Source organism: Lissotriton helveticus, chromosome 3_1 (genome assembly GCF_964261635.1).
Source record: "Lissotriton helveticus chromosome 3_1, aLisHel1.1, whole genome shotgun sequence".
Classification (NCBI taxonomy): domain Eukaryota; kingdom Metazoa; phylum Chordata; class Amphibia; order Caudata; family Salamandridae; genus Lissotriton; species Lissotriton helveticus.
The window spans coordinates 48358390-48374580 of record NC_136061.1 but is presented as its reverse complement, the minus strand read 5'-3'; the positions used below and the strand labels follow the sequence as shown (position 1 = coordinate 48374580).

The following is a 16191-nucleotide window of genomic DNA, read 5'->3' as shown; positions in this document are numbered from 1 at the left end:
TTACACACTTCAGTTACCCCATAAACTGCCACCGGGTTGACCCCACAGATCCCCAGTCGGTCTCGCCCCTGGGCCATGATTCGGCCTCGTGCGCCCAAAGATTCCCAGTGCATCTCTCCTTTGACTCATGATCTAATCTTGTAACCCCAGTATGAGATTCCCAGTAGACAGATCTACTGGGATCTTATAGATCCCAGTAGATCTGTATTGAGCCACTGTCCCAGACCTCAGATCCACAGATCGGTCCTCCGGTCATTAATCTCTCCCGCAGCCGCATAAACCCCCACCCAGTCAGGACCCACGGATGAGACCCCACAGATACTCAGTAGATGGATCACCTGGGTCATGATCCCACAGATCCCCAGTAGATCTGTCCCCGAGTCTTGATCTACTCTCCCAGACCACAACCCCCTAGATGGGTCCTCGAATCATCGTGCACCTCTGTAACCGCACAGACCCCACCCAGCCACGAACCGCTGCAGCGCCCCAGAGACCCCCAGTGGATCGCTCACCTGGGTCATGATCCTTTCCGCCCCCACAAATCCCCAGGGGATCCTTTACCTGAGCCATGATCCCACAGACCCCTCCCCAGTGGATCGCTCACCTGGGTCATGATCCCAAAGACCCCCAGTGGATCCCTCACCAGTGGATCCCCACAGATCCCCACTGGATCGCTCACCTGAGTCATGATCCGTTCCGTCCCCCACAGATCCCCAGTGGACCCCTCACCTGAGCCATGATCCCACAGACCCCTCCCCAGTGGATCGCTCACCTGGGTCATGATCCCAAAGACCCCCAGTGGATCACTCACCAGTGAATCCCCACAGATCCCCAGTGGATCGCTCACCTGAGTCATGATCCGTTCCGTCCCCCACAGATCCCCAGTGGATCCCTCACCTGAGCCATGATCCCACAGACCCCTCCCCAGTGGATCGCTCACCTGGACCCGGTCCGCCCCACAGACCCCTCCCAGTGAATCCTCACAGATCCCCCAGTGGATCCCCACGGATCCCCCCAGTGGATCGCTCACCTGGTTCATGATCCCATAGATCCCCTAAGTGGATTCCCCCCCAGCTCCCCCCAGTGGATCCCCCTCCCAGATCCCCCAGTGGGTCGCTCATCTGGTTCATGATCCCACAGATCCCCCCGGTGGACCCCCCCCCCCCCAGACCCCCCAGTGGATCGCTCATCTGGGTCATGATCCGTTCCGCCCCCCAGATCCCCCCAGTGGATCCCCCCAGATCCCCCCCGTGGATCGCTCACCTGGGTCATGATCCGGTCGGCCCCCGTGTTCTCCTCGTCTTTGAAGATGATGTCCGGGTTGTAGTTGGGCGGGTTGTAGTTGGGCGTCAGCTCCTTGAAGCGCTCCGAGTTGCGGGCGATCTTGCCCTCGTAGCGCCCGCTGGCCCCCAGGGTCTTCTCGGGCACGTGGGGCAGGAACTGCTTGTAGGAGAGCGGGATGAGCCGGGGGGGCCGGGGGCGGCGGCCGATCACCCGCCCGGGCCCGCAGCCCAGGGCCCCGGGGGCCCCCAGCAGCAGCAGCGCGCAGCCCACGGCCAGCAGGGGGAGGGCCAGCGGCGGCATGGAGCCGGGTCCTGGGGGAACGCTCGGGGCGGGGTCCGGTGGGAAGGGGGGGGTCTGCTCCGGGGGAGCCGGGTCCTGGGGGGACGCTCGGTGCGGGGGTCCGGTGGGAAGGGGGGTCTGCTCGGGGGGACCCCTCTCTCTCCTGGGCGCTGGGCTATCCTGTCCTGGCGAGGTGTCTCATCCAGGTGACTGCTCCGGTGTGTGACCCCCGGCAGGGAGGATTAACGAAATGAGGTGTTACGAAGCCTCGGGTGTGGGGTGAAGTGATACCTGCGGGTGACCCTCGGGTGTGATGGATCCCGGTGCGGGGAGGGTCACGGGGTGAAGTGTTACCTGCGGGTGACCCTCGGGTGTGATGGATCCCTGTGCGGGGAGGGTCACGGGGTGAAGTGTTACCTGCGGGTGACCCTCGGGTGTGATGGATCCCTGTGCGGGGAGGGTCACCGGGTGAAGTGATACCTGCGGGTGACCCTCGGGTGTGATGGATCCCTTTGCGGGCGGTGTCAGGGTGAAGTGTTACCTGCGGGTGACCCTCGGGTGTGATGGATCCCTGTGCGGGGAGGGTCACCGGGTGAAGTGATACCTGCGGGTGACCCTCGGGTGTGATGGATCCCTGTGCGGAGAGGGTCACGGGGTGAAGTGATACCTGCGGGTGACCCTCGGGTGTGATGGATCCCTTTGCGGGCGGTGTCAGGGTGAAGTGTTACCTGCGGGTGACCCTCGGGTGTGATGGATCCCTGTGCGGGAAGGGTCACCGGGTGAAGTGATACCTGCGGGTGACCCTCGGGTGTGATGGATCCCGGGGCCGGGGAGGGTCACGTGGTGAAGTGTGACCTGCGGGTGACCCTCGGGTGTGATGGCCCCCCGTCGGGCGTGACGGGCTCACTGTAGATCCCTCAGTGGGTCAGATTCCAGGGCATAGGTGATCGCTGGGGCACAGTCTCTGTGGGATTGTGTCTCAGGTGTTTCTCGGTGTTATGTGTGGGGGGTGGGGGTAGCAGTAGCTCCTCGTGGTGCACGTGGTTCCTCGGCACTAGTGATAATCCGCACGAGTGGTGGCAAACATGGTTCCAGGTCCCCACAGTTGCTGTCAGACCCCCGTGTTAGCGGCTCCTGGTCTGGGGTTGGTCGGTGACTCCTCGCAGCGCTGTCAGGCCACAGTGTTAGCGGCTCCTGGTCTGGGGTTGGTCGGTGACTCCTCGCAGCGCTGTCAGGCCCCGGTGTTAGGCTGGATTTGGTGATGAATGTTGTTACTGGGATTTGCGCTCGTGGGTGGATGACCTGGCATTGCTGGGCCTGGGTGATTGCTGTCGGTGCTGTCAGTTCCTCGCTTCAGGCTGGATTAGTGACCTGGGATTGCTGCGCCTAGTTGATTGCCCGCGGGTGGTGGCAGCTCCTGTGACAGGCTGGGTGGCTGCGGGTGGGTGATTGCTCTCGTTGCTGTCAGTTTCCCGTGTCAGGCTGGATTAGTGACCTGGGATTGTTGCTGATTGCTCGAGGGTGGTGGCAGCTCCTGTGACAGGCTGGATTGCTGCCGGTGGGTGATTGCTCGCGGTGCTCTCAGTTCCTCGCTTCAGGCTGGATTAGTGACCTGGGTTTGCAGCCAGTGAGTGATTGCTCTCGGGTGGTGGCAGCTCCTGTGACAGGCTGGATGGTTGCCGGTGGGTGATTGCTGGCGGGTGCTGTCAGTTCCTCGCTTCAGGCTGGATTAGTGACATGGGATTGTTGCTGATTGCCCGCGGGTGGTGGCAGCTCCCCGTGTCAGACTGGATTAGTGACCTGGGTTTGCTGCCGGTGGGTGATTGCTCGCGGTACTGTCAGTTCCTCGCTTCAGGCTGGATTAGTGACCTGGGATTGCTGCACCTAGTTGATTGCTCGCGGGTGGTGGCAGCTCCTGTGACAGGCTGGGTGGCTGCGGGTGGGTGATTGCTCTCGTTGCTGTCAATTCCCCGTGTCAGACGGGATTAGTGACCTGGGATTGTTGCTGATTGCCCGCGGGTGGTGGCAGCTCCCGTGACAGGCTGGATTGCTGCCGGTGGGTGATTGCTCTCGGTGCTGTCAGTTCCTCGCTTCAGGCTGGATTAGTGACCTGGGTTTGCAGCCAGTGAGTGATTGCTCGCGGGTGGTGGCAGCTCCTTGTGACAGCCTGTGTGGCTGCCGGTGGGTGATTGCTCCCGGTGCTGTCAGTTCCTCGCTTCAGGCTGGATTAGTGACCTGGGATTGCTGCGCCTAGTTGATTGCTCGCGGGTGGTGGCAGCTCCTGTGACAGGCTGGGTGGCTGCGCGTGGCTGATTGCTCGCAGCGCTGTCAGTTTCGTGTTTCAGTCCGCTTCAGTGATAAAGGCGGCTGCGGGTCTTCTTCAGGCGCTGCTCGGGTGCACGGATGGACAGGCAGCCCTCGTCTCGCGCTCCTCGCCAGTCCCCTCTGGTCTGGGGTTGCTGGTAGAGGGCTCCTGTGGGTTGCTTGCAGGGGGTCATCTGATGGGCTGAGGATAAGACTGCAGCCTGGTACCAGCCTGGCCCCACGTGGGTGGAGGATGGCCTGTGGACCAATGTCCAGTTCCGGTCTGTGGAGGCAGCCTCCGGGATGCTGCGGAGGGGGGCGCAGGGATGCTGCGGAAGGGGGGCAGGGCTGCTGCGGAGGGACGCAGGGATGCTGAGGAGGGGGGCGCAGGGATGCTGCGGAGGGGGGGGGGGCAAGGATGCTGTGGAGGGGGCGCAGGGATGCTGAGGAGGGGGTGGAGGGGGGGGCAGGGATGCTGCGGAGGGGGGGCAGGGATGCTCCGGAGGGGGGCGCAGGGATGCCGATGAGGGGGGGAAGAGGGGGGGGGGGGGGGGCGCAGGGATGCCCCAGCTGCGATCCAGGGATGGCTCAAGGAAGGTGTGAGTGCGACGAAGCCTTACTCCAGGGCCAGCTCACCCCCAGCGCAAACGTCATTCAAGTGTCTGCTTTACTTCATTACAAACTTTACTCCAGGACTCACTGGACTTCGATTAACTCTATCCTCGTCCTGTTACTTTCACACATTTTGAATTCGCTTTTCCTTCAGTCCAAGACCTTCCAGACCGTTTTTACTATCCACTTTACTCCAGTTTGGGGATTCTTTCAGGGCAGTTTTTACTATCCACTTTACTCCAGTTTGGGGATTCTTTCAGGGCAGTTTTTACTATCCTCTTTACTCCAGTTTGGGTTTTCTTTCAGGGCAGTTTTTACTATCCACTTTACTCCAGTTTGGGTTTTCTTTCAGGGCAGTTTTTACTATCCACTTTACTCCAGTTTGGGTTTTCTTTCAGGGCAGTTTTTACTATCCACTTTACTCCAGTTTGGGTTTTCTTTCAGGGCAGTTTTTACTATCCACTTTACTCCAGTTTGGGTTTCCTTTCAGGGCAGTTTTTACTATAATCTTTACTCCAGTTTGGGTTTCCTTTCAGGGCAGTTTTTACTATCCACTATATTCCAGTTTGGGTTTCCTTTCAGGTCATTTTTTACTATCCACTACACTCCAGTTTGGGTTTCCTTTCAGGTCAGTTTTTACTATCCACTTTACTCCAGTTTGGGTTTCCTTTCAGGTCAGTTTTTACTATCCTCTTTACTCCAGTTTGGGGATTCTCTCAGGGCAGTTTTTGCTATCCACTTTACTCCAATTTGGGTTTTCTTTCAGGGCAGTTTTTACTATCCACTTTACTCCAGTTTGGGGATTCTTTCAGGGTAATTTTTACTATCCTCTTTAGTCCAGTTTGGGTTTCCTTTCAGGTCAGTTTTTACTATCCACTTTACTCCAATTTGGGTTTTCTTTCAGGGCAGTTTTTGCTATCCACTTTACTCCAGTTTGGGTTTCCTTTCAGGTCAGTTTTTACTATCCTCTTTACTCCAGTTTGGGGATTCTTTCAGGGCAGTTTTTGCTATCCACTTTACTCCAGTTTGGGTTTTCTTTCAGGTCAGTTTTTACTATCCACTTTACTCCAGTTTGGGTTTTCTTTCAGGGCAGTTTTTGCTATCCACTTTACTCCAGTTTGGGTTTCCTTTCAGGTCAGTTTTTACTATCCACTTTACTCCAGTTTGGGTTTTCTTTCAGGTCAGTTTTTACTATCCTCTTTACTCCAGTTTGGGGATTCTTTCAGGGCAGTTTTTGCTATCCACTTTACTCCAATTTGGGTTTTCTTTCAGGGCAGTTTTTACTATCCACTTTACTCCAGTTTGGGGATTCTTTCAGGGTAATTTTTACTATCCTCTTTAGTCCAGTTTGGGTTTCCTTTCAGGTCAGTTTTTGCTATCCACTTTACTCCAGTTTGGGTTTCCTTTCAGGTCAGTTTTTACTATCCACTTTACTCCAATTTGGGTTTTCTTTCAGGGCAGTTTTTGCTATCCACTTTACTCCAGTTTGGGTTTCCTTTCAGGTCAGTTTTTACTATCCTCTTTACTCCAGTTTGGGGATTCTTTCAGGGCAGTTTTTGCTATCCACTTTACTCCAGTTTGGGTTTTCTTTCAGGTCAGTTTTTACTATCCACTTTACTCCAGTTTGGGTTTTCTTTCAGGGCAGTTTTTGCTATCCACTTTACTCCAGTTTGGGTTTCCTTTCAGGTCAGTTTTTACTATCCACTTTACTCCAGTTTGGGTTTTCTTTCAGGGCAGTTTTTGCTATCCACTTTACTCCAGTTTGGGTTTCCTTTCAGGTCAGTTTTTACTATCCACTTTACTCCAGTTTGGGTTTTCTTTCAGGGCAGTTTTTACTATCCACTTTACTCCAGTTTGGGGATTCTTTCAGGGCAGTTTTTACTATCCTCTTTACTCCAGTTTGGGGATTCTTTCAGGGCAGTTTTTGCTATCCACTTTACTCCAGTTTGGGTTTCCTTTCAGGTCAGTTTTTACTATCCACTTTACTCCAGTTTGGGTTTTCTTTCAGGGCAGTTTTTACTATCCACTGTACTCCAGTTTGGGGATTCTTTCAGGGTAATTTTTACTATCCTCTTTAGTCCAGTTTGGGTTTCCTTTCAGGGCAGTTTTTGCTATCCACTTTACTCCAGTTTGGGTTTTCTTTCAGGGCAGTTTTTACTATCCACTGTACTCCAGTTTGGGGATTCTTTCAGGGTAATTTTTACTATCCTCTTTAGTCCAGTTTGGGTTTCCTTTCAGGTCAGTTTTTACTATCCACTTTACTCCAGTTTGGGGATTCTTTCAGGGCAGTTTTTGCTATCCACTTTACTCCAGTTTGGGGATTCTTTCAGGGCAGTATTTACTCTCTTTCTTATTCAACCTTTGACATTCCTTCAAGACGGTTTTTATTTCACAGCACTTTTTCAACAGAAAGGACAACCTTAATTCACAGAAAGCTGCTTTAAAAAAAACCAAGATACTATTTCTTCTGGCAGTTTTTAGCCCCGGAAGTTTTTATTAGGAAATAGTTTGTATTCAATAAGAGCTGTTTCTAACATCTCACACAGCTTTGACTCCTAGTTACGATGTATTCCAGTAGATTTGAGTACAGAATAGTTGTTTTACTTTGATTGCGAACAGTTTCCGCTGTGGAATAGTCTCACCTCCAGCCAGTGCTCGGAGACAGTTTTTCTCCAGGTCTCGTTTTGCCGGGGGGATGTTTTCCCTCCAAGACATGTCTCTGATTCGACTGCAGGATCGAGGGGATCCCGCAGGCTGCCTCCCGCGGGGCAGCTCGCTGGGTGCACGACCTCGGCCCAGGCTCAGGGATGCCCCAGGGGGTCTGGGTTGGAGGGGGTCCCAGACTCAGGGATGCCCTAGGAGGGGTGGGAGGGGGTCTGTGCCCAGACTCAAGGATGCCCCAGCGGGTCTGTGCCCAGACTCAAGGATGCCCCAGGGGGTCTGTGCCCAGACTCAAGGATGCCCCAGCGGGTCTGTGCCCAGACTCAAGGATGCCCCAGGGGGTCTGTGCCCAGACTCAGGGATGCCCTAGGAGGGGTGGGAGGGGGTCTGTGCCCAGACTCAAGGATGCCCCAGGAGGGGTGAGAGGGGGTATGTGCCCAGACTCAAGGATGCCCCAGGAGGGGGTCTCTCCCAGACTCAGGTATGCCCCAGAAGGGTTGGAGGGGTCTGTGCCCAGACTCAAGGATGCACCAGGAGGGGTGAGAGGGGGTATGTGCCCAGACTCAAGGATGCCCCAGGAGGGGGTCTCTCCCAGACTCAGGTATGCCCCAGAAGGGTTGGAGGGGTCTGTGCCCAGACTCAGGGATGCCCCAGGAGGGGTGGAGGGGGTCTGTGCCCAGACTCAGGGATACCCCAGGAGGGGTGGAGGGGGTCTGTGCCCAGACTCAGGGATGCCCCAGGAGGGGCGGAGGGGGTCTGTGCCCAGACTAAGGGATGCCCCAGGAGGGATGGAGGGGTTTGTGCCCAGACTCAGGTATGTCCCAGGAGGGGTGGAGGGGGTCGGTGCCCAGACTCAGGGATGCCCCAGGAGGGGTGGAGGGGGTCTGTGCCCAGACTCAGGGATACCCAGGAGGGGTGGAGGGGGTCTGTGCCCAGACTCAGGGATGCCCAGGAGGGGTGGAGGGGGTCCCAGACTCAAGGATGCCCCAGGAGGGGTGGGAGGGGGTCTGTGCCCAGACTCAAGGATGCCCCAGGAGGGGGTCTCTCCCAGACTCAGGGATGCCCCAGGAGGGGTGGAGGGGGTCTGTGCCCAGACTCAGGGATACCCCAGGAGGGGTGGAGGGGGTCTGTGCCCAGACTTAGGGATGCCCCAGGAGGGGTTGGAGGGGGTTTGTGCCCAGACTTAGGGATGCCCCAGGAGGGGTTAGAGGGGGTTTGTGCCCAGACTCAGGGATGCCCCAGGAGGGGTGGAGGGGGTCGGTGCCCAGACTCAGGGATGCCCCAGGAGGGGTGGAGGGGGTCGGTGCCCAGACTCAGGGATACCCAGGAGGGGTGGAGGGGGTCTGTGCCCAGACTCAGGGATGCCCAGGAGGGGTGGAGGGGGTCCCAGACTCAAGGATGCCCCAGGAGGGGTGGGAGGGGGTCTGTGCCAGACTCAAGGATGCCCCAGGAGGGGGTCTCTCCCAGACTCAGGGATGCCCCAGGAGGGGTGGAGGGGGTCTGTGCCCAGACTCAGGGATACCCCAGGAGGGGTGGAGGGGGTCTGTGCCCAGACTCAAGGATGCCCCAGGAGGGGTGGAGGGGGTCTGTGCCCAGACTCAGGGATACCCCAGGAGGGGTGGAGGGGGTCTGTGCCCAGACTCAAGGATGCCCCAGGAGGGGTGGAGGGGGTCTGTGCCCAGACTCAGGTATGCCCCAGGAGGGGTGGAGGGGGTCTGTGCCCAGACTCAGGTATGCCCCAGGAGGGGCGGAGGGGGTCTGTGCCCTGACTCAGGGATACCCCAGGAGGGGTGGAGGGGGTCTGTGCCCAGACTTAGGGATACCCCAGGAGGTGTGGAGGGGGTCTGTGCCCAGACTCAAGAATGCCCCAGGAGGGGTTGGAGGGGGTCTGTGCCCTGACTTAGGGATGCCCCAGGAGGGGTTGGAGGGGGTCTGTGCCCTGACTTAGGGATGCCCCAGGAGGGGTTGGAGGGGGTCTGTGCCCTGACTTAGGGATGCCCCAGGAGGGGTGGAGGGGGTCTGGTCCCAGACTCAGGGATACCCCAGGAGGTGTGAAGGGGGTCTGTGCCCAGACTCAGGGATACCCCAGGAGGGGTGGAGGGGGTCTGTGCCCAGACTTAGGGATGCCCCAGGAGGGGTTGGAGGGGGTCCCAGACTCAAGGATGCCCCAGGAGGGGTGGAGGGGGTCTGTGCCCAGACTCAGGTATGTCCCAGGAGGGATGGAGGGGGTCGGTGCCCAGACTCAGGTATGTCCCAGGAGGGGTGGAGGGGGTCGGTGCCCAGACTCAGGGATACCCAGGAGGGGTGGAGGGGGTCGGTGCCCAGACTCAGGTATGTCCCAGGAGGGGTGGAGGGGGTCGGTGCCCAGACTCAGGGATACCCCAGGAGGGGTGGAGGGGGTCTGTGCCCAGACTTAGGGATGCCCCAGGAGGGGTTGGAGGGGGTCCCAGACTCAAGGATGCCCCAGGAGGGGTGGAGGGGGTCTGTGCCCTGACTTAGGGATGCCCCAGGAGGGGTTCGAGGGGGTCTGTGCCCTGACTTAGGGATGCCCCAGGAGGGGTTGGAGGGGGTCTGTGCCCAGACTCAGGGATACCCCAGGAGGAGTTGGAGGGGGTCCCAGACTCAAGGATGCCCCAGGAGGGGTGGAGGGGGTCGGTGCCCAGACTCAGGTATGTCCCAGGCGGGGTGGAGGGGGTCTCTCCCAGTCTCAGGAATGCTCCGATCAGGTGCCACAGATAGGTGCTTTTGGGACTGTCTCTGCCCACCAGGCACAAGTTGGTCCTTTTTGGACAGTCTCTGTCCTGTCCAGATTGGTCCTTTTGGAACAGTCTCTCTTCCCAAACACAGGTTGCTTCTTTGGAGACTGTCTCTGCCCGTCTCAAGGATGCTCCAATCAGGCGTCGCAGGTAAGTCCTTTTCGGATAGTGCCTATCCAGTCCAGATTGGTCCTTTTGAGACAGTCTCCAGTCCAGATCGGTCCTTTTGGGACAGTCTCTGTCCAGATTGGCCCTGTTGGGACAGTCTCTGCCTGTCCAGATTGGTCCTTTTGGGACAGTCTCTGTCTGTCCAGATTGGTCCTTTTGGGACAGTCTCCAGTCCAGATTGGCCCTGTTGGGGCAGTCTCTGCCTGTCCAGATTGGTCCTTTTGGGACAGCCTCCAGTCCAGATTGGCCCTGTTGGGGCAGTCTCTGCCTGTCCAGATTGGTCCTTTTGGGGCAGTCTTTGCCTGTCCAGATTGGCCCTGTTGGGACAGTCTCTGCCTGTCCAGATTGGTCCTTTTGGGACAGTCTCTGCCCTGTCCAGATTGGTCCTTTTGGGGCAGTCTCTGCACTGTCCAGATTGGTCCTTTTGGGACAGTCTCCAGTCCAGATTGGTCCTGCCTCTGCGCAGACACACGTCGGTCCTTCGGGACAGTCTCTGTCCTGTCCCAGGTAGGCCCCCGGGGCTGAGCGCGGCTCTGAAGCGGTCCCGGTGCCGCGGGTGTCCGGGCGGCTGCAGACTGAGGCCGGGTTCAGAGTCCGGTGCGCGGCTGCTCCAGGCGCGGGTCCTGTGCGGGGAGTGCGTCCCCTGGCGGGCGGAGGGGGAGGTGCAGGGACCGGCGGCGGGGGTGCGCCCCGTCGGGGTGAGGGGGGGCAGGGGGGGTCTGGTTGATCCGTGCGGAGGGAGGCTCGGCAGAGGGGTCAGGCTGACCTCAGGGAGCGGGATTGGGGGTGGCCGCGCCCGTGCCAAGGGGGCAGACTGGACGCAGGGAAAACCCGGCCTGACGGGCGCCAGGTGAGCTGAGGGTGAGGCCCCGCCGAGGGTGCCAGGGTGAGCTGAGGGTGACACCCGGCCGAGGGTGCCAGGGTGAGCTGAGGGTGACACCCGGCCGGGGGTGCCAGGGTGAGCTGAGGGTGAGACCCGGCCCAGGGTGCCAGGGTGAGACCTCGGCCGACGGTGCCAGGGTGAGACCTCGGCCGACGGTGCCAGTGCGGATGTCCTGCTGCGGGCTTAGCACTCAGAGTGCCCGGCTCCGGATACGGGGGGCTTCAGAGTGGCCCCAGGGGCGCTCTCGGGTGTCCTCGGCGATCAGCTGCGGCACAGACTTGCCCCTGGGGTTTAATTCAATCAGGGGGTCCGCAGGAGTGGGGGCCCCTCTGCCGTCCCGGGGCCCCACCCCGGGGATCCATCAGCAGCCCGCCCAGGCTCACGGCAGGGACCCGGGAGACCCCTCTGAGCTCTGCCGCCCGAGGCTCTCCGGGCTCCCGGGAGCTTCAGCAGAGGCTCCGGCGCCGAGCCGGGCTCTCTCGGCACCGGTCTCACCTGCCCCCGAGGTCTCTCGACACCTGTCTCACCTGCCCCCGAGGCCTCTCGACACCTGTCTCACCTGCCCCTGAGGTCTCTCGGCACCTGTCGCACCTGTCTCACCTGCCCCCGGGGTCTCTTGTCACTTGTCTCACCTGCCCCCGAGGCCTCTCGACACCTGTCTCACCTGCCCCCGAGGTCCCTTGTCCTCTGTCTCACCTGCCCCCGAGGTCTCTCGGCACCTGTCTCACCTGCCCCCGAGGTCTCTCGACACCTGTCTCACCTGCCCCCGAGGTCTCTCGACACCGGTCTCACCTGCCCCCGAGGTCTCTCGACACCTGTCTCACCTGCCCCCGAGGCCTCTCGACACCTGTCTCACCTGCCCCCGAGGTCTCTCGACACCTGTCTCACCTGCCCCCGAGGTCTCTCGACACCGGTCTCACCTGCCCCCGAGGTCTCTCGACACCTGTCTCCCCTGCCCCCGAGGTCTCTCGACACCTGTCTCACCTGCCCCCGAGGCCTCTCGACACCTGTCTCACCTGCCCCTGAGGTCTCTCGGCACCTGTCGCACCTGTCTCACCTGCCCCCGAGGCCTCTCGACACCTGTCTCACCTGCCCCCGAGGTCCCTTGTCCTCTGTCTCACCTGCCCCCGAGGTCTCTCGGCACCTGTCTCACCTGCCCCCGAGGTCTCTCGACACCGGTCTCACCTGCCCCCGAGGTCTCTCGACACCGGTCTCACCTGCCCCCGAGGTCTCTCGACACCTGTCTCACCTGCCCCCGAGGCCTCTCGACACCTGTCTCACCTGCCCCCGAGGTCTCTCGACACCTGTCTCACCTGCCCCCGAGGTCTCTCGACACCGGTCTCACCTGCCCCCGAGGTCTCTCGACACCTGTCTCACCTGCCCCCGAGGCCTCTCGACACCTGTCTCACCTGCCCCCGAGGTCTCTCGACACCTGTCTCACCTGCCCCCGAGGTCTCTCGACACCGGTCTCACCTGCCCCCGAGGTCTCTCGACACCTGTCTCACCTGCCCCCGAGGCCTCTCGACACCTGTCTCACCTGCCCCCGAGGTCTCTCGACACCTGTCTCACCTGCCCCCGAGGTCTCTCGACACCTGTCTCACCTGCCCCCGAGGCCTCTCGACACCTGTCTCACCTGCCCCCGAGGTCCCTTGTCCTCTGTCTCACCTGCCCCCGAGGCCTCTCGACACCTGTCTCACCTGCCCCCGAGGTCTCTCGACACCTGTCTCACCTGCCCCCGAGGCCTCTCGACACCTGTCTCACCTGCCCCCGAGGTCTCTCGACACCTGTCTCACCTGCCCCCGAGGCCTCTCGGCACCTGTCTCACCTGCACGCCCCCGGCTGAGCTCACACGGACTCCCCGCGCCCCCCCCCCCCCCCGCTGGCTGGGGTCCTCCGCCCGCTCCAGACCCCGGGCAACAAGATCGATCTCCCGCCGGTCGCCACGGGGCGAGGACCCACCGCCGCTGCTCCAGGCTTGGGGAACTCCTTTCTACAGATCCCAGGCGCGCTCACGGCTCCTGGGCTCCCGGGCTCTGCAGGGACCAGTGATCTGGTGCCAGTGGATCCCTGGCGCGCTCACGGCTCCTGGACTCCCGGGGTCTGCAGAAACCAGTGATCTGGTGCCAGTGGATCCCTGGCGCGCTCACGGCTCCTGGGGTCTGCAGAGGTCGGTGATCTGGTGCCAGTGGATCCCTGGCGCGCTCACGGCTCCTGGACTCCCGGGGTCTGCAGAGACCAGTGATCTGGTGCCAGTGGATCCCTGGCGCGCTCACGGCTCCTGGGCTCCCGGGGTCTGCAGAGACCAGTGATCTGGTGCCAGTGGATCCCTGGCGCGCTCACGGCTCCTGGGGTCTGCAGAGACCAGTGATCTGGTGCCAGTGGATTCGGGATGCGTCTAGGGTGCCCATGCTCCCAGCGCTACCGAGGGCTGGTGATCTGGTGCCAGTTGATTCCCGATGCGCCCACGATCTCCGTGATCAGATAATCTAGTGCCAGTGGATCCCTGATGCGTCTTCGGTGGCTGCGCTCCCGGCGCCTCCGCGGGTCGGCAGTGTTATCTTGTGTCTGCCCGCAGCCCTCTATTCTCCGGGGGTCGGCACACCCTGGCGACCACCCTGGGAGCTGCCCCGATGCCCCCCGCCTCCAGGTGCGGGTGCGCGCTGGCGGAACGCGGTGTGCCCAGGGGCGGGTGTGCGCCGATGCCCCCCGCCTCCAGCTGCTGGTGCCCGCTGGCGGAGCGCGGTGTGCCCAGGGGCGGATGTGCGCTCGTCCGATGCCCCCTCTCCAGTTCTGGTGCCCGCTAGCGGAGCGCGGTGTGCCCAGGGGCGGGTGTGCGCTCGTCCGATGCCCCCTCTCCAGCTGCTGGTGCCCGCTGGCGGAGCGCGGTGTGCCCAGGGGCGGGTGTGCGCTCGTAGCTGCGCCGATGGGCTCCGGATTTCCCTCTCCTGCGCCTCTCGGCACAGTATGAATAGGAAAGAGCCGTTTGTTTTGGCACTTGTCGGGGTGCAGAGGGGGACCCCTGTCCGGGCACGGGAGGAGGGAGGAGGGGGGAGCCCGGTGCCAGCGGCCAGGGCTCCCCCCCCCGTGCATTCTGCCAGGTGCAGCCGGTGTTCGCAAACATATGCACTGGCACACACTGTCTTTGCCCCTTTCTCTGTGTATATAATCTGCCCTGGAGCAGGCAGTGTTTGCCTCTTTCTTTGTGTGTATAATCTGCCGTGGCGCAGGCAGTGTTTGCCTCTTTCTTTGTGTATATAATCTGCCCTGGCGCAGGTAGTGTTTGCCCCTTTCTCTGTGTGTATAATCTGCCCTGGCACAGGCAGTGTTTGCCCCTTCCTCTGTGTATATATTCTGCCTTGGCGCAGGCAGTGTTTGTTGCCTCTTTCTTTGTGTATGTAATCTGCCCTGGCGCAGGCAGTGTTTGCCTCTTTCTCTGTGTATATAATCTGCCGTGGCGCAGGCAGTGTATGCCTCTTTCTTTGTGTATATAATCTGCCCTGGCGCAGGTAGTGTTTGCCCCTTTCTCTGTGTATATAATCTGCCCTGGCGCAGGCACTGTTTCCCCCTTTCTCTGTGTGTATGATCTGCCCTGGCGCAGGCAGTGTTTGCCTCTTTCTTTGTGTATATAATCTGCCCTGGCGCAGGCAGTGTTTGCCCCTTTCTCTGTGTGTATAATCTGCCCTGGCGCAGGCAGTGTTTGCCCCTTTCTCTGTGTATATAATCTGCCCTGGCGCAGGCAGTGTTTGCCCCTTTCTCTGTGTGTATAATCTGCCCTGGCGCAGGCAGTGTTTGCCCCTTTCTCTGTGTATATAATCTGCTCTGGCGCAGGCAGTGTTTGCCCCTTTCTCTGTGTGTATAATCTGCCCTGGCGCAGGTAGTGTTTGCCCCTTTCTCTGTGTGTATAATCTACCCTGGCGCAGGCAGTGTTTGCCTCTTTCTCTGTGTGTATAATCTGCCTTGGCGCAGGCAATGTTTGCCTCTTTCTCTGTGTATATAATCTGCCCTGGCGCAGGCAGTGTTTGCCCCTTTCTCTGTGTGTATAATCTGCCCTGGCGCAGGCAGTGTTTGCCCCTTTCTCTGTGTGTATAATCTGCCATGGAGCCGGCAGTGTTTGCCTCTTTCTCCGTGTGTATAATCTGCCTTGGCGCAGGCAGTGTTTGCCTCATTCTCTGTGTGTATAATCTGCCCTGGCGCAGGCAGTGTTTGCCCCTTCCTCTGTGTATATATTCTGCCTTGGCGCAGGCAGTGTTTGTTGCCTCTTTCTTTGTGTATGTAATCTGCCCTGGCGCAGGCAGTGTTTGCCCCTTTCTCTGTGTATATAATCTGCCTTGGCGCAGGCAGTGTTTTCCCCATTCTCTGTGTGTATAATCTGCCCGAGCACAGGCAGTGTTTGCCCCTTTCTCTGTGTGTATAATCTGCCGTGGTGCAGGCAGTGTTTGCCTCTTTCTTTGTGTATATAATCTGCCCTGGCACAGGCAGTGTTTCCCCCTTTCTCTGTGTGTATGATCTGCCCTGGTGCAGGCAGTGTTTGCCTCTTTCTTTGTGTATATAATCTGCCCTGGCTCAGGCAGTGTTTGCCTCTTTCTCTGTGTGTATAATCTGCCCTGGCGCAGGCAGTGTTTGCCCCTTTCTCTGTGTGTATAATCTGCCCTGGCGCAGGCAGTGTTTGCCCCTTTCTCTGTGTATATAATCTGCCCTGGCGCTTGCAGTGTTTGCCCCTTTCTCTGTGTATATAATCTGCCCTGGCGCAGGCAGTGTTTGCCTCTTTTTCTGTGTGTATAATCTACCCTGGCGCAGGCAGTGTTTGCCTCTTTCTCTGTGTGTATAATCTGCCTTGGCGCAGGCAGTGTTTGCCCCTTTCTCTGTGTGTATAATCTGCCCTGGCGCAGGCAGTGTTTGCCCCTTTCTCTGTGTATATAATCTGCCCTGGCGCTTGCAGTGTTTGCCCCTTTCTCTGTGTATATAATCTGCCCTGGCGCAGGCAGTGTTTGCCTCTTTTTCTGTGTGTATAATCTACCCTGGCTCAGGCAGTGTTTGCCTCTTTCTCTGTGTGTATAATCTGCCCTGGCGCAGGCAGTGTTTGCCCCTTTCTCTGTGTGTATAATCTGCCCTGGCGCAGGCAGTGTTTGCCCCTTTCTCTGTGTATATAATCTGCCCTGGCGCTTGCAGTGTTTGCCCCTTTCTCTGTGTATATAATCTGCCCTGGCGCAGGCAGTGTTTGCCTCTTTTTCTGTGTGTATAATC

At 59.3% G+C, this 16191-nt stretch overlaps 1 protein-coding gene across 1 annotated transcript in view; it reads right to left on the bottom strand.

Moving 5' to 3' along the window:
- The window catches only part of IHH (Indian hedgehog signaling molecule), a 208902-nt gene extending 204709 nt beyond the window's left edge, over positions 1 to 4193 (bottom strand). Inside the window, exon 1 of the mRNA XM_078679204.1 lies at positions 1264 to 4193. Coding sequence (XP_078535330.1) covers positions 1264 to 1584 — 321 coding nt within the window. The 5' untranslated portion in view covers positions 1585 to 4193. The remainder of the gene's footprint in view (positions 1 to 1263) is intronic.
- Positions 4194 to 16191: the final 11998 nt, after the last annotated feature.